At 30.4% G+C, this 25964-nt stretch overlaps 2 protein-coding genes and 2 pseudogenes across 2 annotated transcripts; 1 reads left to right on the top strand and 3 right to left on the bottom strand.

Moving 5' to 3' along the window:
* LOC111309571 (uncharacterized) lies at window positions 1-468 on the bottom strand. The gene has a single exon (XM_022908593.2). It carries the CDS (start codon window positions 466-468, stop codon window positions 1-3), a length of 468 nt encoding a protein of 155 aa, XP_022764328.2.
* A 2109-nt stretch (window positions 469-2577) lies between these two features.
* Window positions 2578-6485, bottom strand: LOC111309884 (glucomannan 4-beta-mannosyltransferase 9-like; annotated as a pseudogene).
* A 6784-nt stretch (window positions 6486-13269) lies between these two features.
* Window positions 13270-19395, bottom strand: LOC111310384 (DEAD-box ATP-dependent RNA helicase 20). The gene is made up of 7 exons (XM_022909804.2): window positions 19101-19395; window positions 17751-18413; window positions 17250-17338; window positions 17040-17139; window positions 16278-16532; window positions 14149-14321; window positions 13270-13885 (listed from the first exon to the last, which is right to left on the bottom strand). Exons 1-7 carry the CDS (start codon window positions 19254-19256, stop codon window positions 13588-13590), a joined length of 1734 nt encoding a protein of 577 aa, XP_022765539.1. The 5' UTR covers window positions 19257-19395; the 3' UTR covers window positions 13270-13587.
* Window positions 19396-20952: 1557 nt separating this feature from the next.
* Window positions 20953-21890, top strand: LOC149513425 (GABA transporter 1 pseudogene; annotated as a pseudogene).
* The last annotated feature ends 4074 nt before the right edge of the window (window positions 21891-25964 follow it).

Here is a 25964-nt window from a genome sequence, read left to right as displayed (position 1 = left end):
TCAAAAAGCTGCTGAAGTGCCCTCTTCAACCCGCCTCCAAATCCAATAACGCCTTTTAACACGCAACGCTTTCTCCACAACCGCTTTGAGCTCATCACTACAATCCCCAAACTCCTCAGCCTCTGTGCTGAAATTCCCGTCAGGCAACCCCATGACGTGTGCATTCACGGTGTGTATCATGTACCTTGACATCAGTCCAGGGTATGACCAGGATATCATCTGGTGTTCCTTTTTCTTGTATGTTTCAGGCACGATTCGAACCATTTCTTTCTTATCTTCTAGCTTCAAGAGAAACCCAAGTTCTTCTTTGATCGCACGGTGAGCTGCATCTTCTGCTGACTCCCGTGTTTTTATCCTTCTGGAAAGAGGAGTGCAGCAAGGCTGCATAGTTCCATCAGAGAGTAGCTGGCGTGATCCAAGGAGGATTTTCTTGTTATCGAAGTTGTTGATGATACTGACCAAAATCATTTCAACTGTGTTGGATAAAAATATCCACGACTTTGTTTTACATATAAAAATAACTTTGGTGATTTAATATAATAAATAATTTTATTATTATATAATAAATAAATAAACAAAATTTATTATTATATAGTAAATTAATTAACAAATAATATGTGTTAATATTTTAATAGAAAATTTTATTATTTTGATTGATTAAAATTTTAAGATTTCAAATATTAATACATATTATTGCACCAAAATAATAAAATAAAATAAATTTATTTATTATATTAAATCAATAGAGTTATCTTAATTAAATAAAAATAACAAAAAATGCATATTAGGTCTTTGAAATAGGTCAAATCATTTTGATAATAATCAGTCAATCTGTTTTATGAAAAAGATCTACTACTGTTCGAGTCTGTATAGCCCTATATTTTATATTTTTATTTTATATTTTATTAATTTAAAAAACAAAAAAAAAAAACAAAGGTTAAATGACGTGGAAATCACTAACCTTAAGGGCAACAAAATCATGGGCAAAATTGGAATGAGGGGTGTGGTGGGAAGAGAAAGATTATAGTTAATAATTGGAGGCTACCGTGCTTCACCGATATCATCCACGCATCATAACAATAAATTTTGGACAAAAATTTGGGGGAAATTGCACCTCAACCACGCCAATCGTCCATCCAAATTAGCTCCAAGAGAGTGGGTTAGGATTTGGACTTCTCTATGTTATATTAGAGGGTAATTATACATATTTTAACATAAGATAAGATTATTGAGGAGGAGATTCCAATTTGACTCTTCATACAATTACTAGATCTTTTCTCTTTTTATTTTTCCATTTAAGATAATTAAGATTTATTATGTAGAAAGGAACAATAGTTCATACTGATATATTAAATTGATGATCAAATAGACAAAGTTTGCTACCCATTTGACATTACTTAAAAAATGCGTAGACATTGAGCATTTAAACTGGTTTGCTCAAGACGTCGGAGAAAGATTTAAAATCTTCTGAACCGAAGGGCGTTCAGGTTCGAAGCCGTGACCAGCCTTTTAGATCATTTTCTGTATTGAACACACATTTTTGCAGAATTGTTGAACTTGCGTAAAATATTAAAAAAAAACCCCTTAATTAATTTATTTTTCTTAATTAAATTCTTATATATATATATTGAAAACAAGTTCTTATATTTTTGAATACACACATTTTTTCAAAAATGTTGAACTTAGATAAAATATTAAAAAATCTATGAATTATTTTATTTCTTCTTAATTAAGTCCTTATACTTTTTTTTTTATGTATGAAAATTATACTCCACGAGGGAATAGGGAGATTCGAAACTAAGACTTCAATTGCTTTCTAAAGTTTTTTATTACTTTTATACTTTTATTATCCCACAATCAACACTTCTTTATGCATTATGAAGCATTTTCCATGTCTTGGATAGATACATTTTTATCAAAAATATTGAACTTGGATAAAATATTAAAAAAAAATCCCCCGAATTATTTTTGTTTTTTTTTTTTAAATAAGTTTATGTATGTTTATTATATCTAAATAATTTTTTTATTTGTATTCAAATAAAATTTTATTTTAAATTCAGATATTTTTTAATATTTTATCCAAGTTCAATATTTTTGCAAAAATGTATGTATTCAAAAGTACAAGAACTTAATTAAAAAAATAAATTAATTCAGGGTTTTTTTATAATTTTTTACACAAATTCAACATTTCTGCAAAAATATTTGCTGGGCGCTCATAAAAGCAACGATTTTGTAGCTTGGTTATAATTTTTGCTTTTTTTTTAATAAATATTTTATCATTAAAAAAAAGTTTTTATTTCAAATACAAAATTAATTTATGTTAAGAATTCATTTTGACACAAATTAATGGTTAAATATTTATTTTGGTACATTTACAAATTAAAGATCAAAAGCTTATTTTGGTTTAACTTAAAGATTAAAGATTTGTTTTGGTGCAATAAAAATATAAAATTTTATCCAAAAAAGCTGAAGTTCAATAGGCTTTTTTGTTATTTTAGCATATTTTTTGCGTCAACTTCATAAGCTGTAATTTCTTTTGTTTATTGATTATTAAGCAAGAAATCAGCAGAAATATTGAACAATATGTTTCCTGTCATTTTTCTTGAACGTATTTGTACAAGAGAAAATATAGTAATTCAACTCGATTGCTCAAATCCACTTATGCCTCAGCATAAAAGAATGGCCAGCCTCTATAATAATCTAAAACTGAAGCAATTTGAATGTAAAAAAAAAAAGCCAATCAAATACATTGAACTGTCATATATTTGGATAAGGCAGAAGGAGAAATATGGACTTCAGAGATGATTCATGTTTGATGATTTTGCTAAGCGGTTGGAATAAAGGTTCCAACATAACCAACACTGGCGACAAAGAAGGCGATAGATTGCAGGAATAGGAATATGAAATAGCGATTCTTTCCTAAAGCCAGATCATAGCAGCCACAAGAGAAGAGGTATGCCCCAACAACAAGCTCTAGCACATGGAGTCTGTTCATATGCATCCAGAAAACAGAAAATGTTCAAAAATGTGTTCTGCATTTAGGCAATGTATTAGGCTTGTAATGTTTTAGCATCAATTTGATGCTAAATTCATTGAAGATAGTTACTATTAATAATTACTTTTCTCGGATTCGGATACGAGATTTACTCGGAGCTTTTCCACCTGAATTTGTCTTGAGAACGTCTCCAAATTTCTCTGTAACAATCCATTCATTCACCCTTCCTGCTTCCAGCAGACCAATAAATGTAGCCTTGGTTCGATGTAGAGACATGACATTCTCAAAAAGAATCCAGAATATGAGTAGATGCAATGACCTGCAAGATTGAAGCAAGAAGGAACCTTGACTTAGGGTGCTGGAAACAGAAGGAAACCAAGTTCAGACTAGAAATCAACCTTGGAGTTCCAACAGCATTGAGAAGAGTGATGATTGAAGGAATATAGACAGCCCCCCACTTGGGAACTTCAACTTCAGGAACAAAAACAGTTGCCAGTAAAACATCACAGTAGAAAACAAATGTGACAATGTGAGCTACAATTTTTCGGACAATGAAGAAACTGTAGATCACATAAAACTTTTTCCACACAGAAACTTTCTGCAATAATCAGCAGGCTAATAAGTATTAGATTACTATGTACAAATAACTAGCTAATTGGTTTGATATTCCGCATTCATTCATTTTTTGGGATCATACCTTATTTCTTATGATCTCCACTGCCATTTTCCTGAAGAGGTTAGCAGGGCCACAGGACCATCTGTGCTGCTGACTTCGGTAGGCTTTGAAAGTACTTGGCAATTCATTTTTCACCTAAAATAAGTCTGGAATTGGAAGGTCAAACAGAATCTACTTGGTAAATATGAAATCGGGAAAACACTTGACTACCATGCTGCATGTTAATACCTTGAGGTTACCGACATAAAAAAATTTCCAGCCTTTAAGACTAGGTCGGACTGCCAAATCCATGTCCTCCACAGTTGTTCTGTCTTTCCATCCTCCAGCTTCATTGAGTGCCGAAATTCTCCAGACACCAGCCGTCCCTGGGTCATATGATCTAGCTTCTTATAACCATGTCTGATAGTACATAGAAAATATACTTTATTTGGGGGGGCTAAAACTGTCGATGCCCTTGTACAGGTTGTTTACCATTGAAACCTAACAAAGCATAGGTTGAAGACCCCACTTCTTGCTCCACTTTGAAATGGTAATCCAACGACATCTCTTGCATCCTTGTCATTAAGCATTCATCTGAGTTGACTGCGACACAAGCCAAAAGTGACGATGATTAATGCACCAAATTATCAAACAATAATCAATTTATCGATTGATATTTATATGTTATTAACTTCTAATTAAGAATCACTTCTCCAAGCTCCCTTTAAAAAAAAAAAAAAAGAAGCGCTTTCTAGGAATTAGTCATTGATTAAAAATCAAAAAGAGTATGTCATTTTCGCAGTTAATTTCTTCAACTAAAGGTTTAGGACAAAAAAAATCCAGAAATTATTATTTAAACTAAAGTTATTCTAATAAATCTGATTTACTGTAATAATCTGAAAATGACAGACCTGTCCAATATCTAGCAAACTAATCCATGGTAATGTATCAGCATCATGTCTTATTTTTATAATGCGTGTGAATTTTTAATTTTATTCAGAGTGAGATGGGTTGTTTAGAGTCTTAAGACCAATCTTGGCTTTTCTTCCAATGACAAATCAAACAAATCGTCACTCTACGTCAGGGTTGGCCATTTGGGCCGGGGACGCCGACGATACACTGCAATAAAAAGAAAAAGGATACCTGGTATGCTAGTTAAATTATAAATTTAATCCATCAGAAATAAACAAACTTTTACATCCTAATTGAATATTGATCATGCAGAAATATTTTATTGCCATGTTTGACATTTTTTTTAGAACTTTGGTTAAATTACAATAGTTCACCACACCAACCTCTCCACACCTGGCAACATTCTGTTTCTGTCCATTGATATCATTAAACCTTATTTAAAGAAAAACAAAAGGGCAATAAGACATGCATCTCGTGGCCAAGATACAGAAGAAAAGTGCCAGAGAGGGCGGACTGCTTACACAAAAAATGTTTCAAGCAATAATGACAGCAAAAGTAGCTTAATCAAGTCTAATAAATGGGGTTAATGAAGGTTACCAAATTTTCAACGTGCTTGAACAAGTGCAATTTCGGGGTTGTTGACAAGAAATGGGATGGTGCGCCACAGGACGTCTGGCTCAGGCTGGAAATCAGCATCGAAAATGACCACATAGTCACATTGCTTGACATAGCTATGTTTCATTCCTTCTTTCAGAGCACCTGCTTTGTATCCATTCCTGTTGTCCCTTATCTCGTATTTTATGTTTATGCCTTTGCTTGGCCATCTTTGGCATTCTAGTTCCACCAGGGCCTGTATCGTTTCATAAACCCCACAAAAAAATCGTATAAATATGGGTAATTCGATTTTGAGAGGCTAAAATTTTCTTATTAATCGAATAGTTACTTAAAATTCCACGAGTTGGGTTAGTGACAGAACCTTAATGGCAGGATCTGTTGAATCATCAAGCACTTGAATTATGATCCGATCAACTGGCCATGAAAGTCCACATGCAGCTCCAATTGATAACTGATATACCTGTTTAGAATAAAACAACAAAAATAAGCAAAATTCACATTTTTTTTATATTAGATCAAGATGAGGGGGTGACCGATATCCAAATTAAGCGAAGTGCGCACCTCTTTTTCATTGTACATTGGGATTTGTACAAGAACCATGGGGTTAGCAGAATTACCAAGCTCAACATCATCCTTCATTGGTTCCCATTTGTACATCTTCTCAGGTTTTCTTCCAAACAATTTGACAAAGACTACGACAATTCCCATATACACCCTTTCAACAAAAAGCATTAATGACATTGCCAGACACAAAACAACCATAACTTTCAAAACCGGTACGATCAATGGAGCCTTTGTTTGCTGCCAAATCAACCCAATTTCGCCTGTAATATCATCCTGACTGACCTGAAATGTGCCTGGAATTATGGTCCTGGACGTCGCCAATATCTGGTCCATCAGGATGTTTTCTTGAACTCAATGGAATGGACAGATAGGAGCCTGTCTGAGAAGTACTTCTATATATGCTTTGGTTATAAAGAATCAGCTTGGCTTTGCGAAAAGAACACGAATCTTTATTAATTGGTTTCAAGAGCTGTGATTTTGCTTGTGAGTTACGTATAGGCAATGTAGAAGAGACTGCAAGCTGGACTTTTGTCTGTAAAGGTAGATCAAAAGCACTCCATAGCAGCAGTACCACTTCGACAATTATCACAAAAATGAACTTGAACCCAGTTTCAAATCTTTGCCTCGCATATTGCTTAAAGATGAGAGGCCGTGCTCATAGCTGATGCTAGAAGAATATAACCTATGTTTATATATAACAAAATTTACAATGAATAATTGGTCAAAAGGAAAGAGACTGAGGATCTTAAACCAGCAATAATGAAAGACCAATTCCCACAGCTTTTGATTAACAACTCCATTTTTTTTTTTTTATATTCTGTGTTCCTTCTAAATTTTGTTCAATTTCTAAATCTGGTACTAACCCAAGCCAGCTTAGACATCACTTTTAATCACCTTGGCTTTTGCTTGTTGAAAGAAAAAGCTAGGAAAATGCTTACATAAATTCAATAAATACGTTTTTAGGTGCGATAAAAAAAAATCGGATTTCTTTTGTTTTTGGTTATATTAAATAAAGCTAGCATGCAGGATAGCAAAAAAAAAAAATAGTATTTAGTTTGAACCATATTCCTTTTATGAATAACTTAGGAGTTGGATATGGACAAAAGGAGTCAATTTGAAAATTTTTGTTAATTCGATATGGATAGAAGATTTAAAGAAATGATAGCCTGATTCAAATTTTGGGTGCTAAGTAATTTTCTGAGAGTAGGTTGACTGCTTTTTGGCATGATTATGTTTTAATGCTCTTAAATAATTCTTGAAGCATCTGCAAATTCACCCAGTAAACATTGAAATTAAATATGGAAAAGTTGGCAAATTAAGAATCTTTTGCAACTTTTAATTATATTTATTTTGTTAAGAGAAAGGTATGAGGAAAATGGTGGCTGGAATTGGTATTCTGGTATATGTTCTTTTGTTTGGCTGCAGGGTGGTGGCTTTCATGCATGAGATCTTTCTTTCTTTTTTTTTTCTTGAAGGCTAGATGACCATGTCTCATACACCCACCTTTAGATGCAAACCATGCACTTGATTTAAGAAAGACATTTATAAATTTTTTTAATGATGTCAAACTTAATTACTAAAATTAAAAGTTTAGTATTTTACCATCAAATCAACAATCTGTTGGGATTTAAAGAAGACATTTAAAATATTGGTGACAATGGTACTTTTTAATTAGCCAAGATTCAAGATTCAATCTTAAGCTTCCGAAATCTCACCTCCTATATATACGTGTTAGCCAATATTCAAGATTCAACATGACACATTTATTATACGTATTATATATGACATAATATAATTAATGTGTATAATTAATCCGTTTAAATACGATACAAAAAAACATAAATAATACAGATATCTATGAATAGATATAATTAATATGAATATATTCAAAAATATAATTAAAATAATAAATAATTATAAACTATCCATTATTTATAATTTACAAGTTAAAATTAAACATTAGCTAAGTACGACTAAGTACTAAATTCCCAAGACAATAAACACTGAACAATAGTTAGTAACTTATACCTTATTATACATTTACATACATAGTGTAAATTACATTATATTATGTACAAATCTCTAGCCTTCATAAGTGATGTCCCACTAAAGATATTAAATAGTAACTTACATAAAAAAATAATAATAATATTTTCAATCCATTCCATACTCTCTCTTTCTCTCTCTATATATATATTTAAAATAGTAAACTAATTCATAAATATCCAAATCAATGTCTAGTACATAGTGGATACCAACATATCATCAAAAATCATACCCAATTCAACAAACAAGACATACTAGTCTACTAAGTCAATTCATTCAAAATAAATAAATAAAAATATGAATATGAATATATAATAATCATATATATATATGATAAAAAAAAACTATATTTTTTTATACTTTATACTTTTTCATTTTCGTGTACATAATATTAATATATTGATATTAGAATTATTTTTTTCTAATATATAAAATTATTATATATTTTCAATAATTATTTACTTAACATGATTTATTTGTAAAATATCCTAATGACTTATTAAAATTATTGAGAAATATCAAATTAATATATATTTTTAAAGTCAAATTAATATATTTATGTTACTTATAATAATTTTTTATATGTTATAATATGATTAAAATAAATTACATATTTTAATTATTATGGGTATACTCATATACATATGATTTAAAATAAATTATATAATCCTATATGATTAATATATGGTTATCATATGATGTGATTTTAATTTTAAAATAAAGTATATAAAACAAGTCATTAAGATGAGTATATACATTTCATTAGAATAAGACCTTATTATGTGGTATAGAAATATGAATTATTTAATCTTTTATTATGTTAATATTTATTTATATAGTAATATATACATTATTAATATAAAAAAGTACTTGTATATAAAAAAGTATAAAATAATTTGATACCCATTTAATATTTATTTAAATTTGAATATATACATTACAAATATAACAATTATAAATGTATATATAATTAGATTAGTTTTTAGTATCAAATCCAAAATGATGAACTACAAAAAATTAAAGAATAAAATAATGATGTATCAAACTAATATTATTATTTATATTGTTTTTATATTATTAATATAAAAATTAATTTGATAATAATTACTAAATGAGTCTCATAATTAAATGTTTAAAATAATTTTCATATAGTATTGAATAGCTAATTAGGCATCACAAGTAAAAAATTAAAAATTAAAATAATTTTTATATATTTATATTAAATTAAAATTAATATAAAAAATATGTTAAACGTATTAAATGTGTTTTCGTGTAACACATTTTATGTAAATATATTTTTCCTCTCGTGTCACGTGTGAAATATGTATCTATATGATATTTTATCAAAACATATTTTACGTGTCTTATACGTATTTAAATGCATCAACACATATAAGATACGAATTATACTATATCAAAATTCATGTTAATATAAATAAACATGAAATATTTTTTAAAAAATATAAATATAATTTTTATCATATCATTTTTATATCATATTATATCATATCTAAAATTATCAGATCTAAATAACATGCCATAAGGCTACTTGTAAAACTTAAAATTTTTTTCTCCACTGATCTCCCTTTCTATCTCTAACCTTACTCCGCTGTCTAATTCTTCAAACTCTACCGTCTACCACCACCTCAAAACCTATGTCTAAAATTTTACTTGCCTAATAATTTATTTTGTTTTGCGCATAACCATCTCCAATAGCACTTTAACTAGAGCTAAAATTGGACTTTATGGATGTACAATGTTAATATAATATTTTGTAATATTAATTATTTAATTAAATCTAATATTAGAGATATTATAATTAAAATAATATTTAAAATTACGATACAATATTATATGAAGAATTTCTTTTATATAATATTTTCTCCGGCTATTGAATAAAGAATTTCTTTTGTCTTCTAACATGCAAGATTCAAACAAGTACTGCAGCCTTATAAATTTTGATTTTCTGAGGCTTTGTAATCAAATCTATTACAGATTACCTCTATATAAAAGTTATAAAATGTGAAAAAGCACCGCATTTTGTAATGTAATTCAACGCTCAACGAGCCTTTAAATGTGCCAAAAAAAATATAAATTATTACCCCTAAACCAAAGAAGATGTACGTAAAAAGAACGCTATTAATTAAAGCAACTTAATATAATTTGCTATCACTATCGGTTCCTCACTCACCAAAATTGAAAGGACAATCACAGTGTTGTAAACGCAAAGATTATGAAAGTCACATTTCAAAAATTTTAATGAACTGCTACAGACACTTCTTAAAAATACTTTTTAAAGTTAAAGGGTATGTAAAAAGTTTAAAATTAAACGATGTAGTTTTTTTAAGTTAAAAAAAATACTATATATATTTTTTTGCCAAAAAATACTACTCTATCTATTCCAGTTTCTTTTTCATCTTTTCTTTTTGAAATGCTTCAAAATTATGTTTTATTTGTTGGGTTAAAAGCTTTTAATCCAATCACATCAGTGGAAGTAAAATCAAATAATAAATCAAACACATAAGAAACAACAATTTAACGTGATTCAATCCAATCAACTTACGTCCACGGATGAGAAACAAGATCCACTAATTGTAGAGAATTACAAACATACATCAAATCATCAACCTCATTCAACAATCAATATTTATCAGACACTCTCAATCCTCTTTAGTCCTATAAAGTTTTCTCAACCCAAACAAATACAAACCCAAACCATACAAACCCAAACCCTTGTGCACCCTTTCAACATAATCAAACACATACCCATATGCACCCATACAACATACGTATGTGGAACCTCTTAGTATCCTCTAGTCTACTTACAAATAAACATACACATCTATAAGATGTAGAGTCCTAATACTCTTATGGGGTGTCTATCTCACAAAACCTTACAAATCTCTTACATCTTTTTCTCATACCTAACTTTATAGAGATTTCACATATTTATAACCATACAAACTTGCTCATTAAGAATCTTTTTTTTCTTAAAATTCTTATCTTGTAAGTTAAACTTGTCTATTAAAAATTCCTTTCCTCTTAGAATTCTTCTTTTGCAAGTTTTCTTGTCCACAAGCAATATTTGACAATTTTCAAACAAATCTCTAACAAATCTCAAATAAATATCTTATAAGATTTGAGTCATTATTTTCAACATTATTTTTTTTTTTTTTTTAAGATCTAAAAACAAATACAAAAAAACTTGATATCCGATTGATCGTTCTAAGTTCAAATATAAGAGACAAGATGGTGGTGGTATATATTTAAACACGTTCACGTTTAAGACTACTCATCAAACTTGTGAGTTTAACTCAATTTAGGTCGAGTTTTAATTGTTTTACGATGGATCCATCATAATAATAATAATAATAATAATAATAATAATAATAATAATAATAATTATTATTAACAAGATTTTTAAACATCTATCGGAAATGAAATTTCATACAGGATGGCTAACAAATGGAAATGATTTGTCCATATCATATGGTAACCTAGTTATAGACCAAGTGACTCGTTGAACAGTTCAATAATGGTAAGAGGCAACTTGTGGGGTCAATAGTTGCGAAATTTGATCAACCTTGGGAGGTAAGTTTAATATATAGAAGCGTTAGATGAGAATGTGAATTTTAATGTCTGGCTCAAAGCCAGAACAAAGATTTAATTAGGAGAAGAATTTCAGAAGGGAAAAGCATCACATCCAACACATCTTTCTTTCTCTTTTTTAAAATTAGGGTTTGAGAATCATGGCTGATAAAACATCATTTTTTTCAATCTTTAAACCAACCACAGCGCGCCAACCAAATATCAGTCCAATAGCATATACAACATCAAATTGTGGCTCAAAATGTTTTAAATTATGTCTAAAACCAAACAATCTTCTCAAGATTCAATGCCTCTGGTTTTAATTCTAAAGTAATAATGAGCAAATCCCAAAAGTCATCAATTTTTTTTTATCATTCTTTATTGAGTTTCAACTTTTTGAAACGGACCCTTGCTCGTTATTGATTAGTTCATGTCTTGTTGGCCGGAGGCTGATTTTGATTCATTAGAATTAGTAAGACCAGCATGATTCACCAATCTTTAACCTTCTGTTTTTAATATTCAGATTGATAAGCATCTTACTTTTAATTAATTGGCAAATAGGTGGAGAGTTATAATTTGAATATAAATTATAAAAAATAAAAATTTTAATGACGTGTGATAATATTCTTTAAATAAATCCTATTACATGTAAATGTAAGTATCACATGATAAACTTAAAAACTGTATAAGAGAAGAATCATAGAACAAAGCTGAGCTAGAATATTATGTTAAATATTTAATTTAAAATTAATTTATTAATAGATAGAGTGTCCAATTTGAATTTAAAATTACAAAATAGATATAAGATAAGACAATTTTAACAAGATAATAAATTAAATATTATGGTAATGACTATAGGAGGAATTTTTATCATGGTTAGTTTAACAATTTGGATGATAAGTTATAATTTCTACAAGTATTTAAAACAATATCCTCTCTTAGTTTTGGTAAAAATGGTGCATCAAAACATATTTTTAAAGATGATTAAAAAATGCCTATGACATTCTTTACCAAAAGTTCCTTGTTCCAAAGAGGTTAATTTTATCATTATTATATCTAGATAAACAAAATATTTTATTAGGAGTAATCCAATAATAAAATCTAAATGTTGTGTTATGATATGATTAGGTACATAAGATATGATAAGATAGGAAAAGATGATAGTATGAATAAGATTGAATTAAATAATATTATTTTATCTTATGTTTGATGTGTGTAAAGATTAAAATAGAATAATTTATTTATTGATCAAAATTATTCTTTCTTAAAGTTATACAATTTAAATTATTGATATAATTTTTAAGGATATAATAAGATATATAAGTTTAATCTAATGGATTAAAAATAATCCTCTCTATTTTAAGAGAATTGAATCATCCTATACTAAGGAGATGATTAAACTTTTTTGTAATCTTATCATTTTCTTTAGATACAAACCAAACATAATATCAGATAATTATCATCCTATCTTATCATTCATCATTTGCACCAAACATTATCTAAATATATTGGATAAAGAGAGAGAATGCATTCTTAAAACCATTGAGAAAATTATTATTCCTATGAAATATATAATAAAAATCGTTGATAAACAAAAAGAAACAAAAAAAAACTTATAGATTCTAGGAAATAATAAATTTTCCTTCTATTTAAAATTTTATCATATTCTTGCATCATTAACCATCCATTTGATGAAAACACAATCCATATTCTCCAGATAGAAGCTCTTATAGTGTCAGCTTGGCCCAAATTTTACGGTTGCGTCTTTGCTCTGTAAGACAGAAGCTAGGCTAAAAAGGATTTTAAAATAAAAAGTGCTACTGCTCTGTTTCTTTTTTCTTTTTAATTTTTAAACTTAATTTGAACCCTAATCACTAGAATGAATAATCCAATATTCTACTAATAGATATCATGACTTGTGACTATTATTACTATTTCTTTTAATTGTAAAAAATAAAATAACGAAGTTAATTTATTTGGTTAAAATTGAGAACTCCTAATTGGAGCTTCTGAAAAAGCTGTAATACAAAACAATGCCTAAGAGAGAATTTTCCTATAAATAATAATATTTAAACAGAAATCTTACTCTCAGTGCTGTATTAGCAAAACTGCAGGTGAAATGTAAGATTGCAACAGTTCACCTAATAATATTTCCAGCAAAGAGATTAGAGGATCTAGAAAGAATGGGACAAGTTATATCTTTTCAAGGATTCTAACATGGCTGATCCACATAACACAAGTTTCTTAGGGCTTCAGGCACTGTCTGCCCACATTGCTCAAGGATATCAATCAATGGCCTAGCATGCTGCGCATCTTCTTTAGTTAAAAAGCTATGCAATACACCATTGACTGTGTGCCGTGCCATCCTCGTGAGAATTTGAACATAATCATCAATTGAGACAACAAAATCAGGAATTATTACAACACCATACTGTTCCAAAGCTGTAGAACTGATGTGTTCAATATCAATAATGGAGACTGAAGGTCTCATTCTGCTGCCGCAATCCAGACTGGAGAAGAAAAATACAATCTATCAGTTAAAAATACAAACACCGGCACCAACCCGGCAAACTCCTGAAAACGAACAGTAACATCCATTGAATACCTTGGCTGCAAAGCCAAGTATCATGGACAAAAATAAATAATACAACCTATGTGGTTAAAGTCCAACATGCGAATAGGTTCAATATTGAGAGTCTCCAACAAGCATAAAGCTTTTAAATTCAATCTTCATGCTATTAAGGACTTGAACAAAATATGATTTAGAATTTACCTGTTTTCAAACTCCATAATATGCAAGTAAGAGCTGGCTGAGACCGAATATCCCTTGAATTTGACAGCTGATACTAATTTTTGAACATCATTGTGTTTTCCAACTATGTACAGCACCTTCCAAGCTTGTGGTATTATATAATTGCAATAAGCATTTTCCAAAGCATGAATGCCCTGTAAAAAATCATTATCCACAAGCCTTAGAATATTAGATTATGGAAAACTGAAAGCAAAGTCTTAAGGTCCAAAACAAAGATCAATGCCAAGTGAAACTATTATCATTGTTCAATAAAACATAGTGACCATACAGCGTGCACATCCCTACTTTCCACAACAATCCACCTTGCTTTACTTCTTGTGTCTAAGCGAAAAACAGAGAGAGAGAGAGAGAGAGAGAGAAGTTCCATATCATATGTATGATATTTAGAAGTCCAAGGGAGCAAAATGGTAAATAGTAAAAATTACATTAATCCTAGAAAAAAAAGATGATAAAAGGTGATAAATGCACACAAAACAGAAGGACATCATCTACAACAAATTATCAATGGCATCAGATGCAAAAGAATGATTCCCAACGTTGAGAAGGAAATCTAAGGCTCTTTCTAAAATGTTCCTTCAAAGAAAAGCAAAGCCAATTGCAGTAAAATGTTGAATGGTCTAGTCCTACAGTGACTGATAGCCAATGAGTGAGACGAACACAATTCATTAAAGGCACCCTCCTCTTTTTCGTATTTTCCCAGTTCAGAGGTTAAACTACAAACAGTAAAGGCCCGTTTAGAGGGGCACTCAATTTGGCTCCTACCATACTGACCACCCTTCCAAAGAAGTACCAGGTTAGCTTCCCCTTCCTGATTAGCAATACCATGTTAGACTCTCAGCCCAATCCTCACATTCAAAGCATAATTTGGCCGACTAGTAAAGTGAATAATGTGGCAAGGACACAAGGTTAAAACCTTTAGAATGTTCTGTCCTTTTTATAATACTTTCAAAAATAAAAATGTCAGTTGTGCTTCAATAAAGTACGCTTTCAGCATGTTTGTGCAATATTATCACATTTGAAATCAATAATTTTCAGATTTTGAAATCATGTCTGACATTTCTACCATCACTCAATATTCAAACCACCTCCACAGCCAATATCAATTTCTAATATGTGACTAAGCACTCCTTTTTTATATTTTTTCCTAATTGAAAACCATAAATTAAATAGTCTTACTTCATGAGGCTTACGCCTCACTTTGCCCCTTTCACTATGGAAACAGTGGTCTGAAATCTCAACATAGCAAGAGCTTGCATTAGCACCAGAAATCAATTTTCTTTATGGGATGGTAGGGGAGAGGCTAAAGCATATAGAGAATGCTAGAGGGGCAGTTTAATGTTTGACACATTTAATGCTAAACTATGCTAGGGGTTGCACTATTTAGTTCAAAAAGGAAAATCAAACCAATTGATTAATTCAATTCAGTTTGATTAAGCTCATACTTGTATAAATTTTAGCTTTAGTTTATAGAGAAAATGAAAAATAACTTTTCTCTTTCATATGATACCCAAACCAAACTGAAAATCAGAATATTATATTATTATGTGCATGATTAACTGTTGCATTGAATTATTTAAGGGTTTTCCCTTTTATAAATTGATTGAAATGAAAAAATTCAATTCAATTGGTTTTCAGAATTTTAAGTACAAATTTGGATGATGCAGAATTTTAAGTACAGATTTGGATAATTCAATTCGGCTATCTCTCTCTCCCCCCAAAATTTGGATTAGATTACTGAGTTTTTCCTTTTTCTCTTTTGGGGGGTTGAGGGGAGAGAAAGCTATATATATATATATATATATATATATGTATATATATATATATATATATATATAGAGAGAGAGAGAGAGAGAGAGCCCAGATAAATGGTTGCCTTCAAAATCAAACCAATCTAATTCACTTGGAGTCTCTGTTAGGGCTTAAAGATTGGCCTGATTCAGTTTGCTTTGGTTTTAAGAAAATTTTAAGACCAAATAAATTTTGGTTTGTCATTTTATAAAATAAACCAAACTGAAATGATAAGAGGATTTCAGCGACACAAAATACTATCTTAGGCAGAATGCAAGAGTTCAAATACATTAAAAACCTACCTTCCTTATCTTTTCTTCCTTTGAGGAGCACACATGTATAGACTGGATGATGCAAGCACTTTGACTGGCAACAGAATCATTGAGAGATAATCTATAGACTAATCCCTTGAGCAGATTTTGCACAGCAGAAATAGAAGCATTACTGAAGGACTTGCTGAATACCAAAGTATGGGGTTTTCCTGAAATAGCCTGCTTGATGGACTTTATGGTTTTGAGAAAACAACCTCCAGAAAGTGACTCCATACCATCAATAACCTGTTCAAGAATTTAATTACCAGACAGTAAAATTTTAAGATTTTAATGAAATGTACATTTAAGGCCATTAAGGAAGCTTGATAGAAAACAAAATTTTTTTTCATAACATAAATACAAACAAACATATACATAGATCTCATGTAGAGGAAGAAATTATGGGAAAGATATTCAAATGGATGTAATATTAAACTTCCTATATGCGATCCATATAACATTAAAATGAACTTGAATTACACTATTCCTCATGCACAGCCATGAGTCCATGACATCATTTGAACATCTAAATATCTAGCAGAGTGGAAGAAATGTCGCTAAAGAAAAAAAATGACAGGAGAGATTTCACAAAAAAGGTTAATAAGACTGAACCTAGTTATATAAGCGTCAATGACTGTACATATTGGCCACTGCTTAAGAAAGTTGTTTAAATAAATAACATTACAATTTGATCATTGAAATAAAGTAGCACATTATATGAATAAGTGAAATTTCAAATTATATACAGTTTACCAGCATTGAGACCCCAGATATATCTATGGCCTTCAAAGAAACTAGCTGCCAAAGTCTCTCAGGTGTTGAAATGAGAAACTCAGGTTCACAGCTCTGCAGGCTACAGAACAAAAACACTGAAATTGAGAAGAAAAAAAAAAGAAATATTTACAAAAAAGCAGCACATTAATCCTTTCCAGCAGAAGATATAAAGAGTTAGAGTATATTTACCCACTGATCTGATGGTCTATGGAAGCACCCGGGTGTAAACTTACTGTATGTATGCCTTGAGCTTTCAATGGCTTGCAGAATGAACGTACCTGAGCACAATGAAGAAAAAACCTATTAAAGAAATAAATGAATTAATGAACAAAAGATAGACATACCACATCAAAAGTATAAAAGTAATATTTGTTTTAGAATAATTGAATTAGCAAAAAATAAAACATTTATTCAAAAATGATCACATTCTTGTGTATTTCTAACATTTGAATTTAGGTTTTCATTTAATAATAAAATATTAAGAAGTGAAACAGAAGCCACACCGCTCCCTTCTATCCAATGACTTGACATTAGCCTCAGTAAGAACAGGCCTATCATAGTAAATTATGTCACACTTCCAAAGATACGAGATAAAGATTACAGAAGAACAATTGCTAAAAAAAAGGTCATTAACCATAAAAACCAACGAATAACCATGTACCAAAAAAGGATAGAGACGATCATACAAACCTCGAGAGCTTTTTCTTTGGATGACACAAGGAATAGAAGGAAAGGACTAGTGAATGAAAGACCTTCTTTCTCTCGCCTTGAAATAGCATCAGCAGCAGTTGAAACTACCCATGCAATTTGCTCTACATCAGAAGATGACCCACTTGTATCAAGTATATCTTTTCCAGCTGAATAACATTTCCAGAACTCAATACCCCATGTGTTTACAAATAGAGGCTTGTCCTTTTCGCCATTGTAGGTACCATCATGATGCAATGCATCCTCTATTGCCTTCAGGCAGAGTATAAGATACTTTGATGGACAATCAGAACTTTCACAGGATTGTTCCTGATGACCATGGACACTGACCTCTCCATCTGGCTGAATCCCCATTCTTCCTGAGTTTATATGTCTAGTCTTCCCAACATTACTAATCAATGTAACTGATTTTTTATGTTCATCCTTCAAAGCCATTACCTTTTCGCTTATCTTTCCCAAATTATCTGCTTTCCCATTATCCCCAAGAACTGATCCATTTGTGGGTACAGTGTCCTTCCCCTTGGTTGAGATTTTCCGATCCAGTTTTGAAGGAATAGTTTTGTTGGTTTCCCTTCTACTGAGATCCTTTTTATCAAGTCTATCATTGAAAGGATCATCAGGAGTAGGAAGGCTAAAACACATCCCCTGCATAACAAAATGTTAAGGTCCACTAAGATACAAGAGAATTATGCATCACAAATAGGAGAAAAAATTGAAGCCGGCTAAAATTTGCAAGGACTTTCCTCTACCATATCATCCTGAAAAATCTTTTAATTTATCAAAACAAACCATGCCAGCAACCTACTCTGATTTAGCAATTTATTCATGTGTCATCTCGTTCATATATATACTTGCATATAGATAGATAGATATAAAACTTATTATAAGCCCTAACTTAATTAGTATAAATTCCTTTCCAATAGCACTTGTAAGAAAAGTATGCTAATGACCAATTCACTGGTCATCCTCCATACACATTTTACGCGTCATAGGCAACCAATTCATGTCATCTACATCTAAATTCTCCCACAAATGCTACTCAAAACCAAAATTTAAATAATTCCCACGAATAATTTTTCTACATTTCCCACTTCTGAGTCAGGCATTTAAATTGAAAAAAAAAAAAAAACATTCATGAGAAATTTCCATATCTTCAGCTTACCTAATTCAATACTATATCCTATGATAATCAAAATTTTCACTTAATCCCAAATTTACAAATTACCCATCGCGTAAGTTTCACTTGAAAAAAATATTAACCAAATTTAACCCCAAAAATGAGAAAAAATAAAGAAAAATAAAAGAGGAGTAATATAAGTGTCCTTAGAATACCTGACAGATGCGGCGTTGACCAGCTTTTCGACGCTTTTTGGCAGCAATAATGGAGGCAATTTGAGCTGATACACTTGAAGAGTCATTTTTCCGATTTAGCTTCTTTCTTTGTGCCTTGTTTTTCTTTCTTCTCACTGCATCATCTCCTTTAGCCATTAAAATTAACCAAAGAAAAGCTACCAAATTTCAAGCCTTTATTTTAAAATCTCCTTTTTTATTTTTTTTTCAATAAGTGAAGAAGGAGCAGAGCCTTTTTGTTGCAATGAAAATAGAAGGGCCGGCGGGTCTAAAGTCCTGCTGGGGTTTATGTGCCTTTTGAGGTGGGGCGATGGTGAAGTGGCATTCTTGGATATTTCACACAAAAGTAAAGGTCAAATTGGTAATGGAGAAATTTCTCATGATTGGGCCTTTAATTGGCCTAAAGAATTTTGGGCTCTGGTCATTCGACTCGCCTTTCATTTTTGAGGTAAAAACTTGCGAGTGTATTTCTAGTTCTAGGTCTCCAAGGAACATACGAACATTGAAATTTGTGTGAAGCTACATTTTTTTAACTACAAATTTGTATGAAGCATTTTTTTTTTCTTGTATGAAGAATTTTTCTGATAGTAGTCCAAGCAAATTCACTTTTTATAGCAGACTTTAAAATTTTAAATATGATTTGATAATAAGATATAAAAATAATACAAAAAAATATATGAAATTGATATATTTAAAATTTTATAAAAAATTATAGTATATAAATTTAGTAAAAACAAAAAAAAATTGTATTATATTTGAAATATCAACACGATTTAAATACAATTATTTTTATATTTTATGTATCACATATATATATTATATTATAACATAAAAAGAAATCATGTTAAGGTTACCACATAGATGCTTAGTTGGATATCTTTTATCTTTGAAACATAGATAATACCTATTATAAATTATTTAAATTCGAATATCAAAATTTTCAAAAATAAAATCTTACCCAAATTATCTATAATTAATTCTTTATAATTTTTTCTTAAAAATAAAAAAATCTCAATAAGTTGTAAAAAAAAATATAAAACTTAAAAAAATTAATCTTACTTGATTAAAATTTTACCTAAATATATTTCTTTTTAAATTTAAAAATTTTAAATGGATATTTTTATTTTGGTAACCATTTTTTTATAATTGTTTAATTTTTTTAATTCAAAAACACAAACATCATTTATTATATATATTTTTTAAATTCAAAAGATAATTATAATCAATTTATTTTGATTTGATGTCTTAATTATAATATATATATTATATATTTTAACATGTAAGTGATTAAATAGTATTAATTTATATTTTTATACATATTTATATAAATAAAGATAATTCATACATCATAGAGATACTAATTTAATATTACATACAAAATAAATTATACGAATTGTCAAATCTATCTTTTTATTTTAATTAAATCCTTCCATAACATTGAAATTTTTCCCATTTGAAAAGTGACTGCTTGATTTCCAGGCGGTTGAGGTTGCTTTCCTGCTTTTTCTTTAAATGTAAAATGTCCATGCATTCATTGATATAAAAATCATCATTTAAGAAATTAAAACAAAATAAAAACAAAACAGATTCTATCATCATTCATCACAATGCATGGAACCCAGTCCATTCATACGGGGTTTTGGACCAGAATTAAAAATAGAAATGAGAAAAATGAGAACCCATCTTCCAACTACCCAAACGTAACTGAAAGAGAAATGGAAGGAGAATCCAAACAACTCTCCAGAAAAGCATGATGTTGGAGCACTTTTTGTGCTTAACTCCAGAGCTAAGGTAAAAACCATTAAATTGATGGGCTTTAATACGTTTCTCTTAACCATTTATTAAAGTCAAGTGCTATAATAATGGTGTAGGATCATGGTTACATTGTGGATACCACTTGACAACATTAATTGTAGCTCCAGCACTTTTGAGTCTTCCAATGCTTTATGAGCTGGTTTGCTTGTGTGATGTGTCTGACAATCGCAGGTCTTGTTACATTCTATGCTTATAATCTCTTGTCACTGGTTTTAGAGTACCACGGTCAGTTTGGGCATCGCCAGCCTTGGATTCGGGACATGGCGACTGATCTATTAGGTTGGTTGAATACTAAGTATGTTGATCAGCGGCTTACAAATTTGTTTTACTTCTGCAATTCCACATAACATTAATTTTGATGAGGACCTCTTGATCAGAATTTGCGAAATGGAGAAGATTTTAATGAGTTAATGGTTGTAATTTACACGCTCGCGATGGGGCAGATACTTTGTTGGTCCAATCCAGTTTGGTTTGGGCTTATGCTATGGTGCAGTCATTGCTTGTATCATGCTTAGAGGACAGAATCCGAAGGTCAGTCTGACTATGATGGTTAGTTTTACTTCCAGTCAATCTGATGCTTAACTGAATATAGCAAAATGACACAAATCAGATGAATATCCCATCCTGTCCTCAATAGATATATGTTATTATTGGTTTTAGCATTATATTTATCAGTTATCTAGCTTGAAGGAGAGGATACAACTCTACCAATTCGTTATTGTTTTGTGTCCTAACGCTAATTCTAGCCCCAATCCCATCCTTATACTCCCTGAGGCATATCACCATGATTTCTCTAGTCCTCTGTCTTTCATATAGTGCATGTGCAGCTGCTAGTTCAATATACGTTGGCAAGAAGTCCTCGAACAACTGAGATACTGGCAGTACCTTACTGAAAGCATCATCTACAAGTAAAAGTGAGTCATTCTCAGGAAATTTTAAGAATACACATGCAAAGGACTATTCTATGGAAGGAAGGGCATTTCGCAGATAAATTATTTCAATCTGTTGGATCATGTAGTTTTTACCATTCAGGTCCGGACCATATTCTTACAGGGCTTGCAAAAAAAAAACTCAAAGTCATAATTGAAGGCAATTGTGGCACATTGTTTCCTCTGGCTAGTTTTGCTTATGATTTTATACTAACATGAGAATTTTTTACAAAAGAAAATTGATGAAGGATTAAGCTCCAGCTTTGGGAAATTTTGACCAAATTAAAGCAGTCTAGAAAAGCTGGAAATAGTCTTCATTTCATTATCTAATTGCCAAACTCCAATGGTCCTTTCTGGTTTATTTGCAACCGACAAATGAAGCACATGAGGGCGAGTTTATAGGTGCACAGATCTCCATCCGAAATAATGTACCCAGATTGGTTTGCAGGTCATTTTCTGTGGTCATGGCAACAACTCTGGCTGCGATGTATCCTTGTTTCGGAGCTCTCAATGTTGTAATTGGGGTATTTGAATGCATACCCTTCATTTTGTTTTGCCAATGGTCTTCTACAACGTTACTTTCAAGCCCTCTAAGTAGGGAATTTTGTTACGAGAGAACAAATTGATTGCCACAATCTTTTCAGCTTTAGGGGTATTGGCGGCGATATCCTCAATTCGGCATATTGTTATTGTCGTAACGGTTTTGTGTTCGTCCGACGAATTTGAAAACAAAATAAAAAAAATAACGAAGTCGTCACTAATTTTTTTTTGGTTAGGTGCGATTGGCCATCTATTAAAACATATCATTTTAATGAAATCTTAAAATTAATTAAAATTTATTAAAAAAATAATTTTAGGGTCGCGCAATAGTCTGGGTTCGGGAGTCGGTTACGTGTGGGAAAGGATTAGCACCCCCATAGCGCCTGTTTAAAACAGTACTAATTAACTATGTGTTATCCTTTGATTTTGATAAAAAATAATCCTATTTTCAATATTTGAAAATTAACTTTCTTGATTTTTTTATTTTTTATTTATTGTCTTTATATTCAAATATTATTCGAGAACAATAAATTAGAGCCTTTTATTGAAATAATTTTTAAAATATTATAGTGCATTGGTAACATTAGAAGAACTCTTTTTCACCTAGAGATTTCTTAGGCATCGCTTCTCGAAATACCTTAAAATCTCATCTTTGGAGGTCTGAATTTACTTTTTGTAAAAAATTATGTCATGTATGCAATACAAATAATAACATATTGATGCACACATTTTATTCTCTTTTTTTTTTAAATTTTATTAATTGTTTTATTTTTAATTTTGAAGAAAAAATTTTTTTTATTGTAATGAAGTTTTTCTATAAATATTTTAATACACTGATAATATTTTAAAAAAGTCTTCTCACCTTAGGGATTTCGTAAAGCATCATTACTCAAAATATTTTTAGAATCTCATTATTGGATAAAATTTTTTTTTTCGTTATTTATATTATTATTTTTTAATATATTAATTAATTTTTATTATTTTATAAGAAAAAAAATTTTATTGCATTGAAAATTTTTTTATAAATACTCCAATACACTGGTAGTATTAAAAAAAATCTTTTCACCTAGAGATTTCATATGTATCACTACTCGGAGTACCTCTAAATCTTATCATCGGATAAAATTTTCTTTTTTCTTATTTTTTATTATATTAATTAATATTATAAAACAATAGAAATTTATTTTGGTAAATTTAAACATTTTTACATAAATAAATATTAATAATAATAATTAAAATAACAAAAACAATTTATAAAAAAAATTCAAAAAAATTTTTTTTTACCTGAACCAAATTGGTCAATGATCCGGTCAAAGAGGGTTTGGACCGGTTTGATCAGTTCGATGCTAGTCTAGTCTGGTCTGGGCGATTCGACGGTTCAGCGACAGTCTGGTCCGATTCACCTAGATTGATTGAGGGTCAAAAGAGAGAACGAGTTGTCGGGTCGGTTACGCGGATCCAGGGTCGGGTTGCTGGTCGACGCGCGGATCCTCAAGTCTCAAAACGACGTCGTTTTGGGCGTTTTATTGAAACGGTGTCGTTTTGGCTATTGGTTTTCTATATAAAAGTTAAAAAAAATTTTCATTCATTTTTTCCTTTCCAGAAAAAAATATCCTCTTTCCTTTTTTTTCTCGACCAAACACAGGTGGTCGACCGGCTGTGCCTTTGCCGTCATCATTGCCATTCGTCGGTCACCGACCGTCATCGCTGGTGGTTAAAAAATCTTAAAATCTCCCAAATTGTTCCTTAAGAGCCCCTAAGTCCAAATCTGAGCTTGATTTTTTTTTAAAAAAAGTTTCAATCGATGTTGATCTAGCTTAGAAGTTTTCGCCAAAAAAAATTTTTTTTTGTGTTTTTATAGGTGTATTTTGGTGCGGGGTTCTTCGTTCCAGGGGACTATTTCTGTTTTTTTTTTTGTTTTTGGAAAAAAAATCTTTTGGACAAAAAGCTCTTTTTTTTTTGTAACATTTTTTACAGTTTTTTTTCTTTTCTATTTCCTCTTTTTGTTTGCAAATAACAAGCTCTATTTTATAAAGTTTTTTGGGATTCAAATCCCAGATCTTCTGGGATTCAAATCCCATTTTTTTCAACTGAAAATTCATGCTTGTCATGCGTGTTAGGCGGCTGCCGGTGGTGGCAACCGCTGAGATTGTAGACTTTGGTGATAGTGCATTTAATGCACTAGATCTTGTCAAGCCGAATTGGATATGAAAAGAAGCAGGAAAAAGAAAAAAAAAGAAGAAAAGAAAAGAAAAATAAAAAAATATATAATATAATAATAATAATAATTTAAAAAATGATGTTTACAGTTGTCCCTCTTTGTCTATTTCTGAGAATCAAGAATAAGACAAAAACAAATAAACAACCATTTTGTTCTGAAAGAAAAAAAATTGAGCAAAAAAGATTTTTTTTTAAGGCTCCAGAAGTTCAGTAACATTTTTGAAATTTTAAAAGGATCCTCTAAGCAGAGGCTCAACAATTTTAAAATTCTCTTGAAAAAGCTCCTCTCAACAGAGGGTCAACAACTTTAAAAAAAATCTCTTATCTTGGAAAAACTCTTCTCAGCAAAGGCTCAACAACTTTAAAATTCTCATCTTGGATAAGCTTTTCTGAGCAAAGGCTCAACAACTTAAAAAAAAATCTCTCATCTTAAAAAAGCTCCTCTCAGTAAAGGCTCAACAACTTTAAAAATTCTCATCTTAAAAAGGGATCCTCTTAGCAGAGGCTTGACAACTTTAAAAATTCTCTCATCTTGGAAAAGCTCCTCTCAACAGAGGCTCAACAACTTTAAAAATTCTCATCTTGAAAAAGCTTTTCTCAGTAGAGGCTCAACCACTTTAAAAAAAATCTCTCATCTTAGAAAAGCTCCTCTCAGCAGAGGCTCAACAACTTTAAAAATTCTCATCTTGAAAAAGCTTTTTTTAGTAAAAGCTTGATAACTTTAAAAATTCTCATCTTAAAAATGGCTCCTCTCAGCAGAGGCTCAATAACTTTAAAAATTCTTATCTTAAAAAAGCTCCTCTCAGCAGAGGTTTGACAACTTTAAAAATTCTCATCTTGAAAAGGGCTCCTCTCAGCAGAGGTTTCATCTTGAAAAGGGCTCATCTCAGCAGAGGCTCAACAACTTTAAAAATTCTTTCATCTTGGAAAAGCTCCTTTCAGTAGAGGTTTAACAACTTTAAAAATTCTCATCTTGAAAAGGGCTCCTCTCAGCAGAGGCTCAACAACTTTAAAATTTCATTTGTAAAAAGCTTCTCTCAGTAGAGGCTTGACAATTTTAAAAATCTCATCCAAAAAAGCACCAAATCAAGTTCTTATCTTTGAACAAGTAAATTTCTCTCTTTTGAAATCTTTTGTTTGATTTTGTTTTTCATTAGGAAATAGAAAGTCTCTATCCTTATTAAAACTACTCATTGATACATGTACTAAGTGTTCTAAATGTAATGCATATAATGCAATCAAAATTATTCATTGTAGTAAAAAGGTTCTTGAAATCTCTCGCTTTTTAGCTTCTTTTATCAGAAATCTTGTATGACCAATCTATTCTTAACATCTGACCACA

Source organism: Durio zibethinus, chromosome 19 (genome assembly GCF_047325235.1).
Source record: "Durio zibethinus cultivar Kanyao isolate XHJ-2024 chromosome 19, ASM4732523v1, whole genome shotgun sequence".
NCBI lineage: Eukaryota > Viridiplantae > Streptophyta > Magnoliopsida > Malvales > Malvaceae > Durio > Durio zibethinus.
The sequence above is the reverse complement of the archived record's forward strand: the minus strand, read 5'-3'. Positions and strand labels throughout refer to the sequence as shown.